Below are 26,792 nucleotides of genomic sequence, written 5' to 3' on the forward strand. Positions count from 1 at the left end.
TTGACAAAATGTGATTCACTGAGAATTTTCGATCCCTGCTAACAAAGAATTCACCCTTCACTCCTCCCTACATAGCTTACAATCTAGACTTGATTATTTAATCTCCAGGAATTTGGTTAAACATATTAACTATCAGGGTGCATCTCAGTTCAAGCAGCCATTTCACTGATCTTTACTGCAGCTGACAGTCACTAAGAATTGCTTATGGTGCCTCTATACTTTGCTTGTACTAGTTCAAGAAAGCCTTACACTGTACAGAAGCAATCTCTAATTTTTTCTATCTTAACAATCCGGTAGACCACTCGCTCAATAATAATTGGAATGGATTTAATGCCTGGATTTGATAACCCTCTCTCACCTTCTTAATCAATTAAACAAATGCATAATTACAACTTCTCAAAGAGATTACCATGACAGAGCACCTATTTATAAACTCTAAAATTAGTATATCAACAAATTTAAAGATGAACATAACACACTAGAAAAGCAGATATTGTGGTCCGAGATCGCAATGCAAAATGAAATGTGGAAATGAAAAAGGTGGGCAAAACATTTACTGGGTAACTTTTAAAACAAAGGCCGACAAAGTACAAATCCAAGTAATGAAGAGAATAGTAGGAGACCAACCACCATTAAACCTGAGTGTAAAGGGTTTCCTAGATTTTTCTAAATCTTTATAGGGCCGATCAACACCTGAACAAAATAGAAAAAAATACTTCGCAATTTCAAGCTCTCAAAGTTTGAATCTCCCCACACAGTGAAAAAGCATCTCTCTTCATAGATGCCCAATCTAGTTAAATGAACTCCAAATGCTATCCACTAAATTCAATTGTGCAAAGAACCAGGGCGTAATGGCATTGCCGCAGAATTTAAGCTACGTTCCAAGATTCTTAACCCCCCCTCCCCCAATTAACCTTTCCACCACATAACAAACTGTTTAAATTACTGGCATCCTTGGAGATGCTGTGACCATTGTTACTCCTAAACAAAGTCCCTATATTAGTATCAAATGATGGCCCCAATTTTTCTCATAAATCAAGACTGTAAAATATTTCCTTGAATTCTAGCATGTCTATCAACTTTTGTTGCCCATAACCCCTTGACTTAAACTGGTTAAATCTGGCTTGTTAAAGGACACCTTTCCCTCTGACATCACCAGGTTACTATGCAAACATTGATTAATAGTTCCAGTACCAACATTGCACAAGGGCTCATAACGCGTGAAGACGAGGAGGACTTAGATTGCCATTTCTGTTAAAAATGCTGGAGTCTCAGTGGTGCCCCTTTCTGGCAGTTGATAAGTAGACTATATATTTTAAACTTTGTATTTATTGAACTTATTGCATGAGGAACAGTTACAATAATAAGCATGTTGTCGGTATAGCATTTTGTTCCCATAACCTCCCTTCCCCTCCCCTGCCTCACGCCCCCTGCAAACCAACTTAAACAACACTCTGTTACAACATATGCTTCTTCAAGTTGACCTTTCTTACGGCATTAAAGCAGGAATTCAGGGCACCTTAATTGTGCAGTCATTTAGGCTCTCTAAGTTCCCCTTGCGTTCTTAAGGGGAGACTCGCCCCTGCGAGATCCTGGGCATGTGCTCATTGTTCTCAACCTGAGTGGCCAATCGAGCCTTGTGGATGGTTATGATGACATGGACTGATGTTACCCCAATGCGGTATGAGCATTCCCCACTACATGTGAGATTCCATCTTATTGTTTACCATTGCAGTGAGTTTTTCCAAACTAATATGTCCTGGAGTTTAAGGGACCAGTTCTCTTTAGAGGGGGTGGCTGAGCTCTTCCACTTTTGCACTATTGCTACCCGGGCCGCTCTCAGCATTGCCTCACATATTTGTGGAAGCCTGCTTTTGTCTCTGGCCCTCTCTGCTACCCCAGTAGCATTTGCCGTGGGTCAAGGGTGAAGGCTATGCCTGCCACCTCTTTCATCCAACTAAGGACTTCAGTCCCTTATACCTGGATTTTGGGACATGTCCACCACATGTGATATGATGTGCCCCGCTGTCCACATTCCCTGTGGGAGAGGGGTTAGACCCCGGCGAACATTTTAGAAATTTCCTGGGGGCTAGGTGCCAGCCATGTAAGTTATGCTCCATTGTCGGCGTGAACAGATGCCTGTAGAACATAATTCGATATACCTGGTTCCACGTTTCTTCGGCTATTTCCCCTCCCAGTCTTCACCTCCCACGCTTGAAATGTTGTCTCCCTTCCAGGCTTGCTGTAACCAGTACTCTATATTGTTTGGACACAATTCCCCCCTCGTGGTGGTAGTCTCACTGATGACTCGTTCAAAGACTATTAATGGACTGGAGAGTTTTGGTACGACCCTAGGGTCTATACAAATGCCCTTCAGCCTTAAATAATCGCACACTGACACCCCCTCTTCCCCCAACACCAGCCTCCGCATCTCAAGGTTGTTGGACCATCCCTCTTGGAAAAGTTGTCCTGCCCTCTGCAGACCCTTGTCTGACCACATATGAGCATTTTTAAATCCTCTTTTTTCTAACTCTGTTGGTGGACACCATATTGAGCTTGCAGGGCAAAGCCAGGAGGAAAGGGCCACATTCTTCCACAATGTCCATATTACCTCTAGCACTCTGTGCTCTCTGAGGCTCATTTGTGCTGACTTGGTCCTGGTCCACAGCAGGTCTCTAACTTTCCTGTGGGATGCATACCTGTCCTCCGGATAAGACAAGAAGTGCCCATCTCATCCCTTGTGTGTTCTAGGAAAATGCGCAGTTGAACTGCTTTGTAGTAGAAGTCCGGCAAGGCAAAGCCTCCAGTCTCTGGGGAGGGTAAGGGTGGTTTGTTTGATTCTGGGTCTCTTTCATTACCATATGAATCAGGAGATCATAGAGTTAAGTCTCTCAAACCGTGTCTGGGAGGTGAGTGGGGATCGCTATGAATAAATATAGTAGTCGCGGGAGGATTGTAATTTTGATTGGTCGTCCTGCCATACCATGAAAGAGTCAAGGGGGCCCAGCGAGAAAGGTCTGCACCAAATTGGGTCAGGGCGGTGGTAGTTCAATCAGGCGAGTCAGGTCGCAGGGTAGACATATTCCTAGGTATCTTATTTCTTTGTTTTCCAGCCTCATCCCTCTTAGTGTTTCCTGGGCTATCCGTTGAGTGTGTGCCAGCTATAGTGGCATGACACTAGACTTTGTTATTAATTTCTAGGCCCTAGAATGCCCCAAAGGTGTTAATTTGGTCTAGTAGGTTGGGGAGGAATTGATGCACATTCGATAGGTAGCATAGGATATTGTCTGCTATGCTGCACCCTATCCATCTGATGTCTGGATTGTTCCTAATCCCTATTGCCAGGGGTTCTGTGGAGAGAGCATATAAGAGGGGGGGACAAAGGATATCCCTGTCTAGTTCCCCCCCCTGGTTAAGAGAAGGGGTTGTGATATTGTACCATTAACGCCAGATCTGTGTATAGTGTGGTGATCCACATATACCCCCACTACACCTTATCGAAAGCTTTTTCAGAGTCGAGACCAGGAATCCGTCCAGATTCTGCTCTTGAGCAAGGTGCATTAAATCAATTGTTTTACGGATATTATCTGCGCCCTGCCATCCCATAATAAAGCAGAGTTGGTCTCCATGGACTAACGAGGGCATGAGCGATTCCAGTGTGACACTTAATGTTTTTGCAAAAATGTTTGCACCTGCATTTAACGGGGAGCTAGGCCTGTATGATTGCCATTAAGTTGGGTCCCTACTTTCTTTGGGGAGAACCACTATCCGAGCCCTTAATAGGGAGTCTAGAAAGAACCCTCATTCCAGTACCTTGTTCATCAGTTTAGCCAGGAAGGGTGCTAGAGCGGAGCCCAATGTCTTGAAGAAACAGACCGAGAAGCTATCCTGCCCTGGAGAAGCTCCTGATGTCATCTTCCCTATGGACGAGCTAATTCCGTCGGCTATGAATGGGGCCTCTAGTGTGTCTGCCTGTTCTAGGGGGAAGCCAGGTATCTGGAGAGCTTTGAGGAATTTCTCTATCCAAGCTCCTTCCCCCATGTATTCAGTCGAATAGGTCTCCTAGTATTTACAGAACTCCTCTATTTGTTGGTCTTTTATATAACCTTTTTGAGACTGTTTGGTGGATGGAACATATTCTCTTGGTCTTTCTCTGAGCACGCAGTTTCCAGTCTAGTATTTTGACTGCGCGGTCTCCCTTTTCCATATATATTTGCTTGAGAAAGGCTAGTTTTCTCTGTTTGATACAGCAAGAGATCCTTCACTGTGTTCTGTATTTTTGTACTTTTGCCAAGTTATCAGGGGATATTTGTGATTTTAGCATTCCCTTAGGTTTTAGTGCCTTTATTTGGGCTATAGGTTGAAATTAAGGAGCCCCTTGACTAATATATAGCGTCCTTCTGGGTCTCTAAGAGTGGAGAGTTCTGTGAAGCCCAGTCTATTCGCAATTCCCACCGCTACCCCTCTTTTTGGATTCACATGAGGCCTGATACATATTTTTCAATGACCCTTGCTTTCATGGCTGGTTCCTGTCCCCTCTTCCAATGGGTCTATTGTACGAACATAACATCCAGCTTCAAATGGTTAAATTCCCAGATCGCTATGGATCTCTTCATTGGGGAGTTAAGACCCCTAATGTTCAGCAAGCCTAAAGACCTCTCGGAGATCGGGTCATGCATGCGGTATGCCGTAGAGTCTCTGTATAAATCTCTGGCCCTGTGGGTTCCTGTATGCTGAACCACCTGGTATTTTCCCTATTCCTGATATTTGTATTTGGTGCACTCCCTGTGTTGCGTTACTTGTGCACCCCTCCCAAACCCCCACGCGAACAACCCCCAAAACTTAAACTCCCCCTCCACCCCCTCTTTTTATTTATTTATTTTATTATTTTTTTTTTTATCACGTCTGAGCCACGGATGAGATGTACGCCATCAATGGTCCAGACCATCGGACTCCCCTCCTTCTCCAGGCATGCTTTTTCCCACTATCGTTCCTTTCAGCCCCAGCCCTCAAAACTAGCTCATAGAACTTTTGCCTTTTACACACCCCCTTCTCCCCCGAGCGACTGACTGAGGCTTATTGTGTCAGATCTCAGTCATCTCCCTCAGGATCCAGCCTCTCACTCAGGGAGGTGGAACGATCTAGGAGTCTGTGTATAGTCCCCTGCCACCTTGAATTGATTGGATCTGTGTGTAGCAGGACTCCCACAGGGCCGACTTATTTTGGTTTCTCAGATTCCGTTTCAGGTCTGTGTTAAGGAAGGTGGATTAAAGTTCTTGATTTTACGGTATCCCCTGATTCGTCATCTGTCGTTGGATTTCCCAGTCCTTGGGTGTTTCCCCTGTATCTCCCTCGCTTCCAAGGAATTCTCGTTCTGATGGGATTGTCCCAGTAGTTCCTTTGAAAACCTGCCAATGTCATCTTCGGTTATCAAATTGTATTTGTAACCCTTCGAAGTTTAGGGAGAAGGGAAATCCCCATCTGTAACGGGTTCCTTTTGCATTGAGCCATTTCGTCAAGGGGCCACAGAGATGTTGCCTGGGCACAGTGAAGGAAGGCAGGTCCGGGTGAATGCTGACCCTATATTCTCCCCATTGTATTGGGCCAACCGCCTTGGCCTTTTCTAGAATTTGTTTTCTCTAAGTAGTGATGAAACCTCGCCAGTATGGAACAGGGGTTTTGGGTACCTCCTCCTGCTCTGAGCTCTGTCAAAGGTGGGTTCCATGGTGTTTTCATTGTTAAACAACTTTTTGATGGTGCCATTAATTGCCTGGACGATGTCTCTTTGCGCTACCTCTTCTTTTTCATGAAACCCAAAAAAAAGCAGAGATTGTTTCACCGCTCCCTGCTCTCAAAATCATCAATTTTTAGGGCACATTACTCTTCCCTTCTTTCCAACTCGGATTTCCAGGACATCTACTGACGATTGGTTGGACTCTAGTCCTTCATCAGTCATCCATATCAACCACTTTTTTGACTAGTCCAGGTGTGTTGTCGGATCTAAAACCTTTCAGTTCCTCCAAGATCGCTGCCATATCTTTGCTCATAGATGTTGCATCATCTGCCATAGCTGGATTTGGCGGGCGGCTGTTCTTATAGTTGAATTGCCACCCAGCTCATGTATGTGAAGATATTTTCCTCTGGGTTAGCTGGCTGTTGGCTGATCTACTGAGCATACAATCTCGGTCCCCGTGGACTTCTCCTCTTCTAGGTCCTCTTATCCTTGGATGAGTTTGGGGTGTTGGGGAACACTACCGCTCTCCCTCGTTGGGGTCTACCGTTCTGCTGCTGGAGTCCGAATTGTGTATAGGCACTTTATAAATGCCATATATATCACGGGTGCCACAGTGAGGTGGTTGTACCCTATGCGGGCCTCTTCACCATCCTGGGCCTTCTCTGCACTCTCTGGTTAGGGCCGATGCCCACCCGGAGATTTGCTGCTTAGCTGTACCTTCATAGGGGATGGGGGGGGGCAGCCTTGTGCTCTCCTCCTGGGAATGCCCTCTGGCTCCCAATATGGTCCGGCCCCACCTAGGGCAAGGTACAGGTGTCCTCCTTTGGCTGGGGCCTCCGGTCTGCGTAGAAGGTGGTGTGGGGCGGGCAGTGTTGGCCTCCCCACCAAGTGTCCGGGGGCGCGGACCGCTGGGTGCTGCACTTAATTATCCCCCGTCTCAGCCCGCCTAGATCTCTGAGCGGGTGTGTGGGACGCAGGCTATCTAAGCCATGCTCCGCGCCTTTGGCTGCACCAATGCGTTATTGGCAGGGGGAGTTGTGCTCACCCCTTTCACCGGCGATGTGGGTCCTGGGTGCCCTCTCCTCTGCTTCCCTCGTGCTTGCTGACTACTCCGGGTTGGGGGTTTCCGGCCAGCCTGTCGTGTGCCTTCCTCTGGGGTGCGGAGACTGGCTTAGTGTGTTTCACCTCCTTTGGCGCTGCCTGCACTCCTCGGGCTTTCGTCGAAATCGGCAGGAGCCGCAGGGCGGCTCGGAACTGTTGTCACTGCCTCCTCTTTACGGTGGCTTTTCTCAGCTAATCCGTGGTTGCATAGTCTGTTCTTTTACCCCATGGTGTTCTGGACCTTGGCTAGGTCGGGGGTCAGGGGGTTGGCACAACATTCTGTGGGCAACTTGATGGGTGGGGGGGAGCTCTACTTCCTGTTAATGCCTTGCTCTAGAGGGGAATGATGCAGATGTGCTAGCACATCTCTGCGCCCCCTGGGTGTTGATCGTAGATTATATTTTAATCATAGAACCTCCCTCTTCATCAGTGGAAAATGTCACACCTTTCTTCGGGCTCTGCAGGGGTACTGACCAGGAAGTCCCCTACCCCCTGGCCCCTTCCTGTTAGCAGTAACCCCTCCTTAATTGGCATTGCTGTTAATGAAGTGGCGCTAAGTCTCTACATGAGCTGAAGCCCTCTCCTATATATTCCATCTAGAACACTGTATGCTAAACATCCACAATAAAAGTCATGATTGTTCCGTAATCTAGGATAATTTCCTAAATGAAAACTATACTGAATTCTTTCCTCTAGTTCCTCAATGTTTCAGGTCTCCATGGAAAGGCAAAGATATCAAATACTAATGGATTCTGTCTATGAACAACATGCAAGACACAATAGCACTTAAAAGCAAAAAACCCTACACTTTGCAAGAATCAAACACTAGATGGTCTCCATTACACCTATTTATATCCATGTCGCTATTTCCAACCTAGCCTGTCTAGGGAACTACAACATTACTAATATGGAGGTGTTATTAAAAATAAAAAAGAACACGCAATACACATATATTGACAAAAGTAAGGCCCCTAGTACTTCAAACATCCTTCATTGCGAGGGTGAGTAGGCCTAGTGCCGTTAAGAGTCCCAAGAAGGAAACTGAACTTTAAGGAAGTCTGGAGCCTTTAGAAGTGTAGAAACGAACGAGTAGTTGCAAAGCTAACTGAGTGACATGTTTTACCGTTGAAAGAACAAAAGTAACCACAAAATATCAGTGGTCCACTCCCAGTCCCACCTCTAGGTTATGCCAGGGGGGGTTTGTGGGGGGGGGGATCCTTGGCCAGTAATTCATGGTTAACGACCAGTCATGGCAGAAGAGGGTGGTGGAAACGGCTATGCAGGCTTGTCTTTGTTGCTCTAATTCCACTAGCAACCACCCCTAGTGCTCCTACATTTGCTGGGCCAATGCCTATCATTGATCCATTAACTTACCCCAGTAGTCGTGGGTGCAGTGGTAGTTTTTGTCGTGTGAATTGGGTCTGACTAAGTTGCAGTTCCAAACTCTGATTACATGGTTCCTTGTTCTGGGCAGCTGGGCGTCCCAGGCCCCTTCATATTAACACCAAAGTTAGAGGCAGATGAACACATCGTCCATAGCTGCTGCCCTTCTCCCGGCCCAATATCCCACAGGTGAGAAGCGTTCATAAACCAACCATACCGTCCATATCCCAGGCAGGTATAGCAGGAGATGGACACATTTACATTGGAAAGTGGCACAAGCAAAACCAAGCTAACTTTCAACATTACATGTGCATGCATTGGATACAAAACAAATTTGCACGCACCATGAAGAAACTGCATACTAGGTCAAATATATGCATTTATGCATGAAGAATATTAACATGGCATCCATAAAGATATGAAGAATACTAACATAAGCGATTGTATAAGCTGAAAGCAACATGAACAACATGCGAATATAGCTCACTCACATAGAAACAAAACAGTAATGGGCAGCCATATTTTCCAAAATGGAAGCCACACCATAGTAGCTTGTAATCTGAGCCAAGGTTACTGAGAAATTGGGGAGTGTCAGAACGCTGCAGAAAAGGCATGAGTTAGTAGTTCCTAGGACATAAGAATACTCCGTGTCTAAAGTTTGTAAGATTACAACGGACCATTGTGAGTGATCAGAAACCTAAGACCACCCCATAATTAAGTGTCCCCAGTGGTAAAAGGACCCCTAACACTTGCACTCATTTTAGCTAAAATCAGAATAAATACAGGGTGTAAGGATTCAAAACGCAATCTCGTGGCACATGACCCATTATGGAAGACTTCTTCATTATCAACAAACACAGATGGGACACATGCCTCACTCCTCAAACATATTCGCAGGCACGAGGCGCTGCACAAGGCCAACTACTAATAAATTACTCTGGCTCATGGTCTAGTAATACGTGCTGGTATCTTATTTAATTGAAAGTAAAGAACTCTGTGGTGTAATTAGCTAAAGATAGTCAATCTGCACCAGAGACACTATTTGCATTTAGGCAAATCATGTTTTACTTCATCCCGAACAAGGCTCAATTGATATAGTTGGATTGTATGTATCTGTGATCGGTTCATTTCTGCCTCCTTTTCTGTGTAGCAACTAATGAATACCTTAGTTTCCATGTTTCCCCTGGGTTCGCAATACCTTTTTTATTTAGTATGGGGTTTACTGTCTAATGCGACAGCCACCATACATATTTGGCAAGCTCTTTGTGGTGGCATACTGTTTTTCAATGTAACTAAGTTTTGTGTTCAGTTTGCCAAGATTGCCCCTGAATGCACAAAATACTCAGGTTTACTACCCTGGTCTCACTCTCTTTACTGCCTTCATCCTTGGTAAAATGTTTTGGGAGTATAGAAACGCATACAACTTAAATTGGTGACATTTAACAATATACATTCATGTTTTTTGCTATTGTTCAATCAGTCTTGCTAGAAAGAAAAATGGAATGCTAGTCTAGTCCTTGTACCTGTTCGGTTAGTTACCACCAGAATGTGTAGTTAATGGCAGTAGGAATTTCTTTTTCATGAAGGCCGACTTGGAGACCAGCCCAGTCATTTGTTGAATAGCCATTGTATTGGAGGATGTCTTCTTTTATTTTTTTTATAATTTGATCCTTAATTATTCCAGTTCACAGCTTAATTTAAGGCGAAGGTGATATTAAAAGAAAATAAAACAAAAAAAATGGCATCGATAAAATTTAGGTGAAATAAATGAACCTTCAGATCGGCCATAGATGGGGAAACATCTGGAGATGAGGGAGTGTTTATATGTTGTGCACTACCTATGCGGTAGCATTCCCATTTTTAAAAAAAGATTCACAAACCTAAGCCCTCTCTGGGAGCCATCAAGAGATTCTTATGGGAGAATTCTACTTCATGCAAACGGTTTGAGACAGTAGATGGGTCTTCTTTCGTTTTGACCAGTAAGGACCAGAAATTGCAGCAATCCAGGAAAACAAAGAATGCTCCAGTTCTAAGGAGGCACCAGACCACTCAAATGAAACTACTAATTGCATATACCTGCATTCTGCTCAACTGCCACTCGCACCGGCTCACACACATGAAATCATTACTGCATACTCCAGAAAAATGGTTTAAACCCCACCACCCACCTATTATCCCAGACATGCTCCCCTCCACACTATCTCATACACCATAGGGACACCCACACAAGCAATGTGGTGGCCTTGCTCCTATATAGTAGTTGCACTCAGCAATCTCCCACTCCCCCTTCTCCCCCCCAACCCCAAATACCACATTTTTTGATGCCCTCTCTCACTTCCTCCCCTCCTTTATGCACCTCATTTAACACTGCCAACACACAATCCCAACTTCCACACTGACTAGACTGACGTCTCAACTAAAACGCACCGCTCCCCCTACATCAAGATCTAGCTTGGCGACTTCAAACAAGTTACTTCCCATCAAGACAGCCATCCTATACTATCCTGATTCCACTCCATCCCTCTGACAACATACAATTAGTCTACCCCACACACCCAGCTGGAAACACCATGGATCTTTTGATTTCTAGCAAAAATCATGACTGGAAAATCTAATGTGGGTGTAATTGGCAAACCTCTTTGCAATTTTGTGTGTGTATATATATATATATATATATATATATATATATTATTTTTTTGACTAGTTTGTGTACAATTGGTGGCAGATTTTAGTTCTTGGAGGCGCGGTTTTGTATTTGTTATAGCACTGTTTGACTGGTGTTCTGTTTGAGGGTCATATATAGAAAGCGCCTGCCAAAAGAACCATGCCCCTCAAACAGAACACCAGTCAAACAGTGCTATAACCAATACAAAACCGCGCCTCCAAGAACTAAAATCTGCCACCAATTGTGCACAAACTAGTCAACCTTGTCAAATCCCTCTCCAAACCACCACCCATACCTTCCAAACCATCATCTGCTGTGGAATCCAACTTCTCATGGACTACAACTTCAGAGTACATATCGGGCAAAACCTCCCCACTCCCAAACATACCATTGATTGAGCAGCTTCCGCTCCATTGATTGTCACTCTTCTCATCCTTACTGCCAAAACAAATCCTGCAAAATCCCTCTCCCTTTCCCTCTCCCTCTCCTTTCTTGATCAGTCTGTAACAAATTCGATAGTTTTGGCTCTTAACAATATAAAGAAATGGCAGGGATTGGACCTTTTTTCAAGAACTCCCCTTCGGAGTGGATTCCAAGAGGCGTCTGTGTCAGAGTTGTCGGAGAACCGATGCTATAGGAATCCCCCTGGAACTCCTCTCCCAGGCCGTGAGATCCTGCATTTCGTGAGTCGAACATCTAGACCTCTGCACGCAGACCGAGCCGCCATCTTGGGAGAAAAAAATGGAAGCTGCATAGCATTGAGTCCACCGATGCCAGAGGGACCAGCGCTTCCTAAGAGGCGTGACATAGTCACCCTTGCACTGCCTCCGGGCCTACCACACACTTGGGGAGTGTAACTTTAACCCTACAGTCCGTTGTTCTCCTTGCACTTATTCTGAGCATTGTTGCCCTGTTTTCCCTCCCCCACCCCTTTTCCCTTGCACTTCTCGCTCTCGCACGATTTGAATGACACAAGGCTTAGTAAGATAGTTTGTCTTGTTGTGCCTAGAAACACTTGTGTACAGGTGCGTTATAAATGACTTATCATATATCATTTCATATCATAACAGCAGGTAGTAATCTGGAGCTGATAACATAACAAAATAATTTGGTAGCCCTGAGGTGGTAATGCCGGGTGGTAACGCTAGGTGATAGGTTTGGGGTGTTAATATCTGGTGGTGAAGGAGGGGAACAAGAGGAGGAACCGGTAACCTCCGAAGAAGAGCATGTGGGGCTGTCAGTTGACAGAGGTAGGACTGTGGAGGAGATAAAGGGTCTTGGAGGCCATGTTGGTCCTAGGCAGGACCAAGCAAGGGATTGGAGGAAAACCGAGAGTTGGCCAGCAAGGATTAGAGGAAGAAACTGGAGGATGTTCTTTTTTTTTTGCCATTTTAAGATACCTTGTTCCTTCCTGGTCCTTCTGCCATGCAGGATGGGGGAGGTCCTCGTTTGACTCTTGTGAGTGTGAGGGCTACCTAACTTTGCTGTTCTTTGAATTCTGCTGTGCCTTCCCAAAACCAGCCACCACCCAGGGTTTGAATGGTGCATGGGTGCTGATTGGCTGGCCTCCTGCATAAGAGGCATGGATTTTGAGGTTGAAGGAAAGCTGACCACTGGAACTGAAGAAACGATGAAGAGGCACCTCTGCAGCCCTTTCAGTCTACCGCAGATCCTTCGGTCTAATCGCTGCTGATTGACTCTCCCCCTTCCCTCCTAACAATTTCCCCCCCCCCCCCTCCAAACTCCCCGCTCCTTCAAAGCATCAGGAGAACTCGGAGGACTCTCTCCTTTTAAACTGGTGAGACCAATCCGACTTCGGACAACCTGCAATTCGAGCCATCCCATGACGAACTGTGAACTTCATGTACTGCAAACCGCAATACCCTGGAACCTGTGGCCATTGTGCAGTGCATCGCCTTCTGAAGATTGAATCCTACCAAAACTTTGATGGACTCCTTCCGGGCCTCCAGGGGCAGGATTCCAGTCCTTGGAGTCCCCTCAAAACGCAGTGCTGTACCGAGAAAGTGAGATGAATCGACCAGGGGGTAACCATTCTTCAATGGTGCTTTGAAAAGGGGGCCAAAATCACAACCACTGAGAATCCTTTGCTGAGAGCCTCTTCACTCGACTGCTACTGTGACATGGATTCCAGTGTCACTTCTCTCTCTTCCTGACCGAGAATCTGGTGACTGGGTCTGCTGCTGTATTGTGGGGGCATCGTGCTGCATCCTCTTCATGTCCAAGGTACTGTGAGACTCTTGGCAAAACATACATGGAGTTGGTTTGCTGCTCCTGTGTTGCTGGAGTGCTGATTCATGTGTTTGGGAGTTCGCCCATACAAATTCGTCCAAGCTGAAGATCTGTGTGCGTACATGGATCCTTCACCGAAGTCCGACTCTTTTTCCCCAGCACAGTTTACGTACTTGCTTCTGAAGACTTGCTCTGAAACCTTTGCACTTTCTACAGCTTGTGCCTTAACCGTTTTGCTGTCCAGTCTGACTCTTGAGACAGGACTCTGTGAAATCCTTACAAGTATTTCCCTGCTTTTATTTTTTTATTTTATTTATTTTTTTCTTTTCTTCTCGTTTTTACCTGAAAAAGATATTGTGAAAGTTGTTACCAAAGTGTTACTTTTTGAATTGCATACTGCCATTCTACAAGTAGTACACAAGTGATTTACTTTGACTTTTGCATTGGTTTTTCTAAATTATTTGTGTGTTTATAGTACTTAACCTTTCTAAAGAATTTCATTTACCTTAGTGTATATGTACAAGAAACCATTATTTGTTTGTAACATTTAGTGTGTCAGTGTTTCTTTGGTCTATTTGTATGCTCTAGGTTCTGTGCACCTCCTACAGCACGTACTCCCTCCTGAGGTAAGCCTGGCTGCTCACCCATTACTAGCTACCAACATACTTGTGTGGTTCAGGCCTATGTTAAGAGTTGGGTGTCCCAAGTGGGAATCTTCTAAAGTCCTATCTAAGGTGGACTTTTGCGAAACTCCCTAACGCAAGGAGAAGAACCATTCTGACGGTTTGTATTTGGGAAGATCCTGTGTTTTTCTGCTCCTTTTCTTATTCCTGCTCCATTAAACTAGCGTGAACTTAAATCTATGGCCTTGGTGTGTGTCTTTGTTCCAGACAGCCATGGGTGTAATTTTAGGGGGGGACAGGGGTGTTTGTCCCACCCCCCATCTTTCTTGGCACACAATTTTGACCCCATTCATTTGAATGGGGCATTTTTTTTCAGATGACGTGCATCTTCCCCCCCCACCCCCCCTCAACATTTTCAGCAACGTTACTCCACTGCAGACAGCTGTGTGGCTGTAAACCTGTCAGTTAAAGTTGTAAGTGGGTGCATGCCTTTCAATCCTATAATGTGCCCTTGTGCTGCTAAAGACCTCTTTTAATTTTGATGGGAGGGTGTGCTTTGGCATGTGTCCCATAAAGTGCTTTTTTAAGTTTGAAGGACTGTGCCAGGATGTAATGATCCTTCTGGTTCCCTGCAGCAGGTTTTTGTGAGATTTGTGATGCCTTTTACGATGCTAATGTTTGACTTATTTTCTGTACTCCTACTTTCCCCTGTGCATCACTCTGATCTAGCTGGAGGAGCAAGCTGAGCAGATCCGTTCCCGGTCTTCTCTTTTACAAGTTGAAAGAGAGAAGCTGCAGATGGAACTAAGCCACAAACGTGCACGTATTGAGCTTGAGAAGGCTGCTACCAGCAGTGCCCGTGATTATGAGGTAAGTGCATATGCGCAGATATGCAACAGCAGACTCATTCTGGACCTTTCTTCTGTATTTCTAATCATTCTTCTCTGAAAACGGGCATGACCACTCGATCTGTTATGCATGGATTTATTTTGTTTTATTGTATTTTTGTAAGTAAAAGTATGTATGATAAAAGGCAGCCTTCCAGTCAATTGCATTTCAGCCTACTATGCCATCGGAGAAGGGGATAAAGTATATGCATATCCAGATTGGTCCCACCCCCAAAAGGGCGACTGCTCAGCATGAGCTGCTAGTTCACCGCGCTTTGGCACAAGAACCCAAGCAACCCCTGACAAGTTTTGTTCTCACTAGGCATAATGAGTAACATGTGACTTGGGACTACAGGCACAGTAAACCCTGGAGCCACATCTGGGCCAAGTCCTGCCACCAGAGTGCGTTTTGTGGAAATGTCACTTTTAGCTGTAATCTACAATCCTTCATCTTCCATCGAGGCCAGCACAAGTCCTAGGACTTATGGAGGACCTGACGGAAGTAGCCAGGAGTGCTGTTTGTGTAGCTCCTATTCCCCTAACTTGGTTGCAGACCACTACAGCCATAGTTCCTTCGTTCGAGTGTCCCTTTAGTTTTGCCACTCCTTTTGTACCACTGCCTCTAGTCACTCCCCACCTCTCCACCCCCAAGCACAATGCCTGAAAGTAAAGAGGAAATGTTTACTAAATTACTCTCCCTATATATTCAAAGGGAGCCGCTGCTTTATTGTTCTACTCTCTGGGATTGAATAGTTTTCCCAACTAATGGTCTTGGAAAAAGAGCATCTATTGGATTAAGGATGTTTTCGTCAAATGGTCGACTTGTTTAAACAATCTTATTATTGTTGCCTTAAGGAACAAGGAAACATTTTTTGCAGGCTCCCTGCATTTATTGGAAAAACTGCTCTGCCAAACTTCAAATACCCCTGTTTCTTCTATCCGGTTGGTTTTTGAATGCAGAGTTTATAAGCAACATATTCTGGGACCCAAAGGGAGAATTTGCAGCATAGTGAAAACAGGTGGATGGAAATTCCAAAGGAATCGCAGAGGATGGGGATTGTGAGAAACCTGAAGGTGTCTGTCATCCAGGTGGCCAGGACACGGCCATCACTATTGGATCCAGTTCCTGGGGGTGGAACAGTGAGGATCACCTGGATGGTGTGGGGGGTCCTCATGGGAGTGGGATACTGACGGGTGAGATGCGGTATCTCACTTCGTTCAACACCTTTTCCCCATCCTACCACATAGGACATTCAAAACCACTGCTGCCCCCCCCCCCCCTCCCCTTTCCGACACAAACACTTTTGCATGACACACCAGAGAAGGGACGAACGCCAGAGCCGTTTACCCGACATGTCCCAATACAACGGTCAGGCAAAGACCGGCAATTGATAAGAATCCCACACACCTGACGGCCCTCCAACCCTAACCCTCCCCCCCGGGATAAAAGGTGGAGCAAGAGAGCACAATACGCGCAAGGCAGACCACACCACGTGACGGCTATCTAGACCTGCAAGTTCAAGAGGAGAAAGGTGGCAAACCTAGAGAGGCTGACGAGGAGAGACACAACCTTGCCCCCGTCGACAAAACCCTGCGAACCCTCGGCTGAAAGAATCGTAAGGCCGAAAGACAATAGCCCAAGTGTGCTGCAGCAGATGTCAACGGTACAAGGAGCGTATCCACGCTGACGAGCCGGAGCCAGGGAGACTCCTGCTTCCGTGGTACCGGCCTTGACTTCAGTTGGGAGGAATGCCAAGTGGTTCATCACAGCCGATAAGAACCGGGCTGTGGTAAATGAGTGGCCAAGTGAGAAAAGCTTAAAGAACTGTAACCTTGTAAAGGGGAGACCAGCTGCAAATGAGGGCCGGCACCACGCTGGTGCTGCTCCTTGGAACTCTGGTTAATCCCTACCTGAATGAATTTACAGATACCAGAAGGCCATAGGAGAGCCGCCAAGATAGTTCAAAGTGGTCATACAGGCGGTCAAGCAAAATCCCGGTACAGTTGAAAGCCTTTGACCTAAGAACTGTGAGAAAACAAGGTAAGTGAATTCTGCAAGCATTGAAAACAAGTGTGAGCCCGGAAGAGGGATGTACGCTGGAACTGTTTAAAAAGACATTTAGATTTGTGAAGGAAGGAAAAGCCATAGTGAACCTGGTGAAAAGGAGCCAGGGGTTAGGGGGGGTGTCAGCACCCGTAAGAGGGGGATCCAGGGGCCAAGAATCCTCAACCTGGAAACAAACTTTCATTTTTGTTTAAGGAACTTTTGTTTTTCTTATTTGAATACGTAAGGTCTTTGAAGGCAAGATACTTTCAAGAGAAACGAGAGTTGGCCATCGAAGGCCCCGATAGCAGCAAGTGGAACTGCTGTCACGTGCTGGGGAATCTTGAGAGTGTACTGTGCTCCAGGATTCCACCTTGTCCCGTGCTCAAAATGTGGGGGAGACCCAAGCTGCCGTATCCTGACTTATTATTTGTGAACACTTCTTTCTTTTCTTGAAAACTATCCTACACCCCTATTTCTATTAGTTGTTTGGTTTGGCAATAGGTTTCTTAGTATAGCCTGTTTTTATTTGACATGACACCACTAGGACTGCCTTATTTTCATTTGATGGTCCACGCTTGCACTCGTCTTAGATTTAAGTTTAGATGAGGTGTTTTTTCAACCAGCATTCAGTTAATAAACACCCTTGAACTGTGATCACTTGTGTCTGTCTTTATTGTTGCCATGAGTTCTGTACTGGGTGGAGCATTAATTCATTTGGGTGGGTTGTTTTTAAGTTCAGAGAAAGCGGTGGTGAAGGTAGACTTAAATAGATTATAACATTAATGATTACAGGGGGTAAACTCTCCCACCTAGGGCATACCAGGTGTGTAGGAGCCAGTGACCAACCTTGTCTAGGGTTCTCTTCCGTGAGAGTGTTGTTGAACAAATGCCAGGTCTAATCAATATGTAACCTTGTCAGGGAAGAACATATACACTGATCTAGGAGTGGAACAAAAAATAATTTTTAACGCAAAGCATCTTGCAACTGTGGGGACTCATCTCTAACCTAGTTGCAAGTGACAGATTGGTGGGTAAGCTCTGATCTCGATGTAGGAGTAGAAAAATGAGCACTGGCCCATGATGTGCTTCACCCAAAATCTGCAAGAGTTAGAGCTAGAAATCACTAAACCATAACTCCAAGACAGGAAAGTTTTTGCCCCAATGACGAGCGAAGTTTGGGTGCCGACCAAAATCTTCACTTGAGCGATAGAACAAATAGGAATACGAGCATTATAAGGAAAACCAGCATGGTTAGAACAGCCAAAAGGACATGGTAGGGGCAGCAGAGATTGTGAACGGAGACAAATCGTATGGGCAGGAGACGTCATTTCTTGTGAAATAGTCAAGAAGTGCTAGTGGAAGAATAATGCATGAGTCTGGGAAGACGATTTGGCTCCCATCAGGCGCCTTTTCACTTTGCAGAGGAAAGAGTGCTACACATACTGCTTGATAAAAATGCACATACTGGCCAATGTACAGCTTTTTTACAAGGATCAAAAACACACTAGCCTCTGATAATATAAGTTCCTTGACTAGATGAATGTACGCGCTTGTAAAACAGAAACACACACAGACACTTGCCATCTGGTTTCAGCGAAAGATGATCAGCTTCCCTTTCTAGCATGGAAACCCAACCACAAGTGGCCACTTTGGGTTTGTAGCAAATTCAAGAGATGCGTTTCGCACCAGTCATATCTGATGAGAAGCCAAGGACGGGAAGCGTGACACCAAAATTACACGCGGACAGTTGTGTGGAGGCAAGTGATGTGCTTTACCTCTGCAGAAGCCCACTTAGTATAATGGAGTTGAAGCAGTGTGGAAGCAATTCACATGCTTTGCCTTGTCAATAAACGGAAGCCCAATTACTATGGTAGAGACGGACAATGCCTGTCTCTTGAGTTTGCGTATAGGTATATCGTGTGTTCAAAACAAAGCGAAGTAACAGTCTTAAGCTCTAGGTTAACCTTCCAGGTGGCAGAAATGACGCACACATGATAGGCAGACCAAGTTCCGTCTTAATATAAAAAGCACAGGCTGACTGGGCAGAAGGGGTCGTGGTTCGCAGCGCAACCAGGAGAATTTGAGCCGTGGGAGCTTGGAAGATGCATCCATTGCCGGTCCCAGAGCATTGGCGAGAGCAGACCCAATGGACAGGAAGCCGTGTTCTGGACGTGTGCTGCACATCGTGCTGTAACGCGTGAGTTGAATGGGAAGTCTTGCTGTATGTATCTTGAGACTACAGGCGTTTGGTATGTTACAGATCAGTATGTTACACCATAACATACCCTAGCATAGATCAGGATACTATAAATCCCATGACACTCAAAGCTGCTGAACTAAAATGATGACTTGTTCTTTTCTCTATCAATGTAAACCATGATCCTAGCATACACTATTTCTTTTCATATGTATGGTAATATGCTATGTTATAGTTGTATTTGTTATAGCTTGTGCAATGCAAATTAGAGCTTGTAGGATATAGCTGCGATATTAAAAATGTATTAACCTGCTATCCTCCGTGTCGGCTTCATATTTCTGAGTAATGCTTCAGAACGGTGCCTCTTGAGTCCAAAAGAACTTCACACAATTTCCTGGCTGTATTTTTGTTAATAATGTCAAGGGGCTGGAACACTCAGGAAAATTGTCTCAAGCGTAGGCTGACCTCCTGGGGCACCCCTTATCATAAAATAGGACTTCTTTTTCCATGCCCACTTCACACAGCCTCAACTGCGGTGTAGGGTCGGGGCAGGAATCGCGCTTTACACAGGCAATTAAGTCAGTAGAACAAAGCACATGGCCTTACTAACCTCCCATCCGTTTTCCCTTTCATCGGAATGGTGATGTACTTGGTGAAAGGCTAGATCCTTGTCTGGAGGTGCGTAGCGATAAACGCTGTGCAATGGCTAGGGATGAATTTAACATCAAAGACCCTACCATCCACATCTTTGCACTGCAGTAGGAAGGTGATTGGTCAAGGCATAACAGTCTTAAAAGGGTAAGAGAATCTGGATAAGTTGTAATGTAATTGTAATGTGTTATTTATAATGTGCTTGATACCCAGAGGTTTCTAACCGCGGACCTGGGGATCGAACTTGCATTGCTCCGCTTCGCTTTGCTTCCAAGATGAGCACGTTGCCCCTGAGCTATCCACCCGAGACCAAGTTAAGACAAAGGGTGTGGTGCTTAGATTTGAAGGGATTCTACACTTCGTAAAATGGTCCACAAGCTTAAGGCCAGACAGTGGGAAATGGTCTGTAGTGTAGGTGCTATTGACGCATAGATAAGATTAAAATATAACATACAGTGTAAGATGTCCTATAAGCATCTCTATTTTTTTTATTCAAGAATACTTCTCAATCTTAGCAATTAACACATGCTAAATAGCAAAGTTGCAAAGTGACTGGCAATGTATGTGTTCATAGTAAGAGCATAATTGTGTTTGCTTCAGCCAATTACATTGAATTATGACCAAGAGATGTGTGGGGATTCTCTGGTTGATTGTTATACATTTTAAGGATTATGTAGAAAAGTACTTTTGCATTGGTTCTTTTTCTTCATAACTTGTAGGAGACCTGGAAGGGCATGTTTATAGCAACAGGTTGAATAAAACTAAGTCTTCAACAATATTTGATCAGATGGATTCCACGGTACAACAAAGTAGCAGCACTTGTGGACGTAGTGGAATCCCAAACTCTCACCATTTTAGATTGTAATCGAACTCCAAAACAGGCTACAAGTGCACTCCCTCTTTGAAGTTCAATTGCATGCTGCTTTTCATAGCCATTCTCATTGTCCAGTTGGTTTGTGGAATATCTAGCAGTTTTTTTTTTTTTGTTTGCAATGATGCTATGTCTCTTCCCCAATGAATATGTAGTCCTGCTTTAAGCAGGCAGTATAACATGTTCCCTTCAAATTAGCAAAGATAAAAAAAATGATGATTTTCACTGTAATGCATTTCTACAAAATTGCCCCTTCCCTTTATTTTGTTTTTGTTTTTCTCCTCATATATAAAAATGTGTCCCATTTTATATAATACTGTTTAGACCATTATAGCTGTTCGAAAAAGTCCCCTTCTCCACACTAATTTTACATAAATCACCAGCTGCATGGCTGCCATCAATACATTGCATAGGCAAACAATGCCCAGGGTCAACCTCCCCTAACTCTTACATGGATACCCAAACACCACACAGACCACTACTATCACCCACTCGAACCTGATGTACCCTTTCTGGCGTATACTTCAGCAACTACCTCCTTTGCACGAATGTGCCCTGTCCTCGAAGACGTGCCTTTGCACCAGGAGACCAATACATTGGTAATGGGTTCATTTTAGATGACGATTACATTGGGATACAATTGGGTGACGCGCTGTCATGCTGGACTTTTTTCTGATCGTGGCAGTCTCCCTTCGGAACTGCTTCAGCTTCTAAAAAGTAAGGGCAAGGCTTCACCTTCCTCCCCCATCTCCACTTCTCCACACCCAATTTAAATAAATAGCATGAAAACTTGTTGTGTGACCACCCAAAGATGCGCCCTGTTGCCAGATTGGGATCTGAAGGCAGTTTGATTTTTGATCCCAGTGTGAAGCTTCATACCGACTTAGTTTTCTTTTTTTGTTTGTTCTTTTCAGCGAGAGGCTGACCGTAACCAAGATCTCCTTAATCGCATAAAGCAACTTCAGGATAGGGAGACTGAAGTCAAAACTAAGTTGGCGGAGGAGATTGAGCTGAACAAAACCTTTAAACAGAGCATGGAAGCTCAGAGCAAGAAGCTGGCTGAGAAAGAGAAAAAATTGTCTGAGGCAAATAAGGTAAAGCTTCTTAACTGGTGCATATGTTCAATTCAGCTTTCTAGAGTGCTTGTTTGGTGGTTTTAGCTCTGCGTTCCAAAGTAAGAGCATTCAGAGGTTAGGGGCAGTTTGAGTGAAGGAGAAGGTGGGGGACTGATTGGTTTTCAGAAAGTACCAATGGATTAACCATGCCCACGATATGTGTATTTGGTATCTGTTGGGTATGATTGATAACATCATTAAAATGGCTGCATATCAAATTCATAATCTTCAATATTTCTGTTTTTGAAAGACATATTTAAAATTTTATATTGTCTCATTTGAAAAAGATTTTGAGGACTAAAAAAGTGGTCCTGTCAAATTACCATGAGATTTGCGGTGTCTAATAAGGTCCATGATCCTATTCTGAAACCTCGCCTGTAATTTTAATTGCATGTTCCACCAGAAATAAAATCTATCCATATGAATTTTGATAAATTGCTACTTCATTTTAGTTTGTGAAATATATCATTCTTTTCATAGACTCTGGAACTTAGTAACCCTTAGATAACACATTTAGCTTCCTTTACTAGGTCACCAGTTGTGATCATAATACTCTTTTCTGAAATCTACTTAACTGTCAGGATGGTCCAGTGTGGTGATAGTTATCACATACGTTGTTTGCTAAACATTTACATGAATGACTGCATCTTTTCTTCACACAAGAACATCTTAACTACTGCAAAGTCTAGAGCACATGGCTTTTAACAGAAAACTGAAGCCGTTTCTCTGACATTCATGTTTCATCTATTTCCAATGGCAGATGTAACATCATGGCCCTGATTGGTCAACTTGGTTCCAGATCAGGACCTGGTAGTTTACTTTCTTTATCGCAGTGCAAGGGCACTTTTTGTAGGCAATAACCTTTTCCGAGCTTGTCTGTTGGTTAGAAAACCTCTGCAATTTTCGTTCTGCGCAGATCAACTTGGCAATTGCCAAAGGTTGTCTTTAGTTGCTGCAGTGAATTCTTTACAGTATGGTATTTTACATTTCCACGACTGAGTATCAGCACGCTCTGATCAAGAGAAGACTTTAAATGCAGGAGCAAACTCCTAGAAATATCTATTGTTAATGTTTTTTGAAGTAGGCACAAATTAAGACTCCCTTTCTGTGGCTTGCATGGCATAAAGAAATAGAATTGTCTCTACCTCTTCGTGTGTACCATTAATACAGTCCTAATGTAACGTTGCCAATTCTGCACGCCACACCACTACAAGCCTTGTTTTGCTCCTTTGCATGCTGAAGCATTTTTTTGAGCCAGGCATCTTTCGTATTATATTCTGGTAAACGCTGAGAGCCATGGTAAATGCCTAATAACATAGCTTAAGAAATCGTCATAGATGCCTGAAGGATTCCCTTGCCATCTTGTGTTTTCTCAAGGAATCGGAATTATCTTCAGCACAGTGCATGTACTTCCCTTTCACAAGTTGTGGTCATCTACTCCTACATTTTCTTCCATGTGGCTTAGAGCGCCTTTGCCTAAAGCTGTCTCGAGCCGGGGAACCTTATATATTCTATGCATAGCTTGGGTTCCTCGATAATCTCCACTAAGAATTTGCTGCAAGTTTTAGAATGTTTATTACTGGGACAATAGCTCAGTGGGTTAGCACTCGCTATCTGTGTGAGATCTGCAGGTCACAGGTTAGATTCTTGGCAAGGACAACTCAGCCTTTCATCCTTCTGAGGTTGATAAATGAGTACCTACTTCTGTTGAATGATAATTGTCTGTTAATTTGTTTATGTACTGTTCATGGGCGAAGGTGCTATATAAATAACACACATCAGAGGCCAACAGCAACCTGAGGTGGATGTTCATGTTTGAGTGTTGACTTCACTGAATTTAAGTCACCACATGTGGCATGTCTTCCTGTTAGGCTCTTGTACATCAGAGTTTGACAAAGCAGCATTTTTAGGGTTCAGATTGTTTTTTCACCCTGCAATCTATCAAAAACACTTCTCCCACCTTGTTGGGGAGAAGTCTCAGAAATGTGCTAATTCCCTTCTGCCTTAGAGACCCCAACCTCTTTTGCTGGACTTTAGGACTTATCATTTCTAACCTGGAGAGAGTGAGGCCTTTTTTCCCACTCATGTATTTTTCTGTGATTTGGACTCTGTTTCTTTTGATTTTAGAGTCTGACAAACTCCATAGGCATCATCTTTACATTGACATACAGCACCTTCAGTGCAGTGGCACAGGGAAGTCTCTTGGATTTCCCAAAGGTTTAAATACCTTTTCTTGGTGAAACTACTGTTTCCAAGAGCAGTCGAGTGAAATTGAATTTACTTACATTTTGTAACTTTCTAGACCCAGCACACCCTTCTCTTACAATAGGATGCTGGCGGCGTTACTTAGTATCCCCTTTGTCTAGTTTCTCATGTAACATTTTTTTATGATACCCTTTCTACAAATAATGGCTGCTGGGAGTTGTTTACATTTTACTACCATTGTGTGTCTTTACCACGGGCTGCGTTCACACCTACAGCAAGGCACCCATGGCTGCCCATTTTGTGAAAATGGCCCGTCTTTTTTTTTCGCCATTTCTTGATGGAAAGGTCCTTGAGATTTACTCTGCGCGCCAATCCAGGTTTGGTCTCTTTGTTCATTTTGTCTTTGGTGGGATTCACGAGTGAAGCCCGCCTCTGGCTCCACTATGTCTGGCAGGGGCAGGGGCAGGATGTGAGGGAGGGGCCCAAAACTCCCTGTGCTTAATCCCCTTGGTTACAGGAATGCACCCGAAGGTGATTGGCTGGCTTGCTGTCCTGGGAGGACAGCCACCCTGCTGTGGGATTGACAGCTAGGCTGGAATGAATGGGAGAAACCTGTGTAAAAGGCGAGGCTTTTTGGCTTGAAAGGCAGAGTCAACCATTGGATGAAGGAATCCGAAGAAGAAATTGGAAGAGACGCCTCACCATTCGCTGCGGTGCCCCACCTCCAGTGTTCTCGCGCACGGGGGAGGCGAAATAGGTTGCCTCTGCTCCGGCTTCACTTTCAGCAGGCTTGCACTGTTGTCTGCTGCAGGCACGTCCGCATCCACACTGTCTCTTCGGCACTGCAGGCTCCCCCCAGTCTTTGTCTTCTCTCCGGCGCCGACTGTCTGCTGTAACAGCTTGTTCAGCTCTTTACTCTGTTTTTTCTTGCTTTTTCGCCTCCAGTGCTCACGAGCGCACAGGACTCTGAGCTGGGCTGTCTCCACTCCGGCTCTTTTACCGAGCCGGTTACGTTTTCTGCTGCAGGCACCACTGCTGCCCTGTCTTGTCTCTTCAATGCTGCAGGCTCCCTGCAGCCCTTATCTTCTCTACGGTGCTGGCTGTACTCTGCAGCAGCTTGTCCTGCTCTTTACTCTGCCTTTTCTTGCGTTGTCTTAAGTTTCTTTAGTCAGGACTTACCTTTATTAATGGATCAGGCGGGATCTCCCAAATTAATCCTAATTTACCTAGGGAAACCTGGAGATCCCTATTCCCAAATGGCAAATCTAGAACAATTCATGTTTTGAGCTTTCTTAGAATATCCATGGGATCTTCAGTATCTTCCATTGAAAAAGCGAGACTGAGGCCCTAGTGAAGATTGCAAGTTGTGTATATTTTGAACTCTGCTTATTATGAGCAGCCTGGGATGATGGAATATATATATGATACTTTCAATTCTGGAGCAAAAGAAATCAAACAAATCTTAAAGAAACACTGGCATCTCTTGAAAAGAGACCAGGACATTACTCCATACTTGCCAACACATGCCACTATGACCTACAGAAAACCACCTTCGATACAAAGTAAACTATCACCGAGTATGTTCCGATCGCCCAAACAAAGTACTAACACCTGGCTACCCACCGAAATATCGTTTTTTTTTTACTTGTGCTAAATGTAAAGCATGTCGTCATGGAATAAACATGAAAATATTCCTACATCCTCGGACCAAGAAAGAAGTTAAAATCAAACAAGATCTGAGATGTTTTACACAATTTGCCATCTATGTGATTATTTGTTCCTGCAATTTATGGTATGTAGGTAGCACCAAACTAGAAGCTAGGCTAAGAATAATGCAACATCTACGTGCAATCAAAAATCATGATATGTCTTACCCACTTGCTAAACATTTTAAAGAAGTACATCAAAATGACACCAGTTCTTTCAAGTATTTCATTATTGACTCAGCCACAATTCACCCAAGAGGAGGGGACAGACTACGAACACTCAGACAAATGGAATCCAGATATATAGTAGATTTTAACACCAAGTATCCAGGAGGTCACAATCGTGACGAAGAACTATATGCATTTTTGGGATCCTAAACATTTATAGACTTCAAATCTCAATCATTCATAGACCTGAGCCCTTCGGAATTTTTCCAATTTTTCTGCATTTCTGAAAATTCTATATATATTATTTGCATTTTTTGTATATCTTGTCTATTTGGTGGATATGTACAATGAAGTAAGGTTTTTAGAAAATTGAGTCTAATTTGGACGCCTATGCATCCCTACACGGTTTTTCATGCAAGCAGTTTTTCATTTTGATTGTGTGTTGTTTTATATCACCAATCATTTTAAATTAGCAACTTAGTTTAGGGAGAGGATGTTTTATCTTTAGCTCTATCTAGTGCTGTTTTTATCAATATGTAAAGTGCCTTTATCATTTAGTTGTCAAATGTATTGCAAGTTCCCTCAAAACAATGTGCATTAACCGCAGAATTGTTTTAAATGTAAACGATGGATTTGAAGTATGGGAGAAGGCAATAATTTAAATGTTAAAAATATTATGCCTCATGCCCCATATCCACTATAAAAACTTTCTAGCATAAAACACCAACACATGAATGTGACATCCAGCACTATGCACCTTAAATCGTTTGCACTTGAATTGTAAGGAGTAATTTCAACATATAACATCAAGCAACTTAACTCTTTTTAAATTTTTTTTTTTTCATATGTCCGTACAACAATTTTAGAAGGCAATATTTATTCTTGCATTTGCATTAAATACTTTTTACTACCGTGCTAAATATACAGGTTGGTACAGTCACAATATATAGGCGCCCGCAAGGGTAACACACTGCCTATGTGTACATATTAGACCACCTATATGTTTTATTATGAATATTCATAATATATATCATGGATCGTATGTCTCTTCTAAGTATAGTTATGCATAGTGGAATCGATCAATATGTGAGGCACCCGCAAGGGTCATATACAGCCTCATGTCACAGCATCTGGGCGCCCGCGAGGGTAACACACTGCCCATTAATATCAACATTTTTGAAACTTATGA

At 44.0% G+C, this 26,792-nt stretch overlaps 1 protein-coding gene across 3 annotated transcripts in view; it reads left to right on the forward strand.

The window, feature by feature from the left end:
- MAD1L1 (mitotic arrest deficient 1 like 1) overlaps positions 1-26,792 on the forward strand; it is a 3,106,940-nt gene that overhangs the window by 31,203 nt on the left and 3,048,945 nt on the right. For 2 of the 3 annotated variants that reach the window (XM_069647622.1, XM_069647623.1), the window contains exons 3-4: positions 14,486-14,626; positions 21,324-21,503. In XM_069647622.1, coding sequence (XP_069503723.1) covers positions 14,486-14,626; positions 21,324-21,503 — 321 coding nt within the window. The remainder of the gene's footprint in view (positions 1-14,485; positions 14,627-21,323; positions 21,504-26,792) is intronic. The other variant, XM_069647624.1, reaches the window with a different exon arrangement.

The sequence above is a fragment of the Ambystoma mexicanum genome, chromosome 2q (assembly GCF_040938575.1).
Source record: "Ambystoma mexicanum isolate Mex_15411 chromosome 2q, UKY_AmexF1_1, whole genome shotgun sequence".
In the NCBI taxonomy this organism is placed as follows: domain Eukaryota; kingdom Metazoa; phylum Chordata; class Amphibia; order Caudata; family Ambystomatidae; genus Ambystoma; species Ambystoma mexicanum.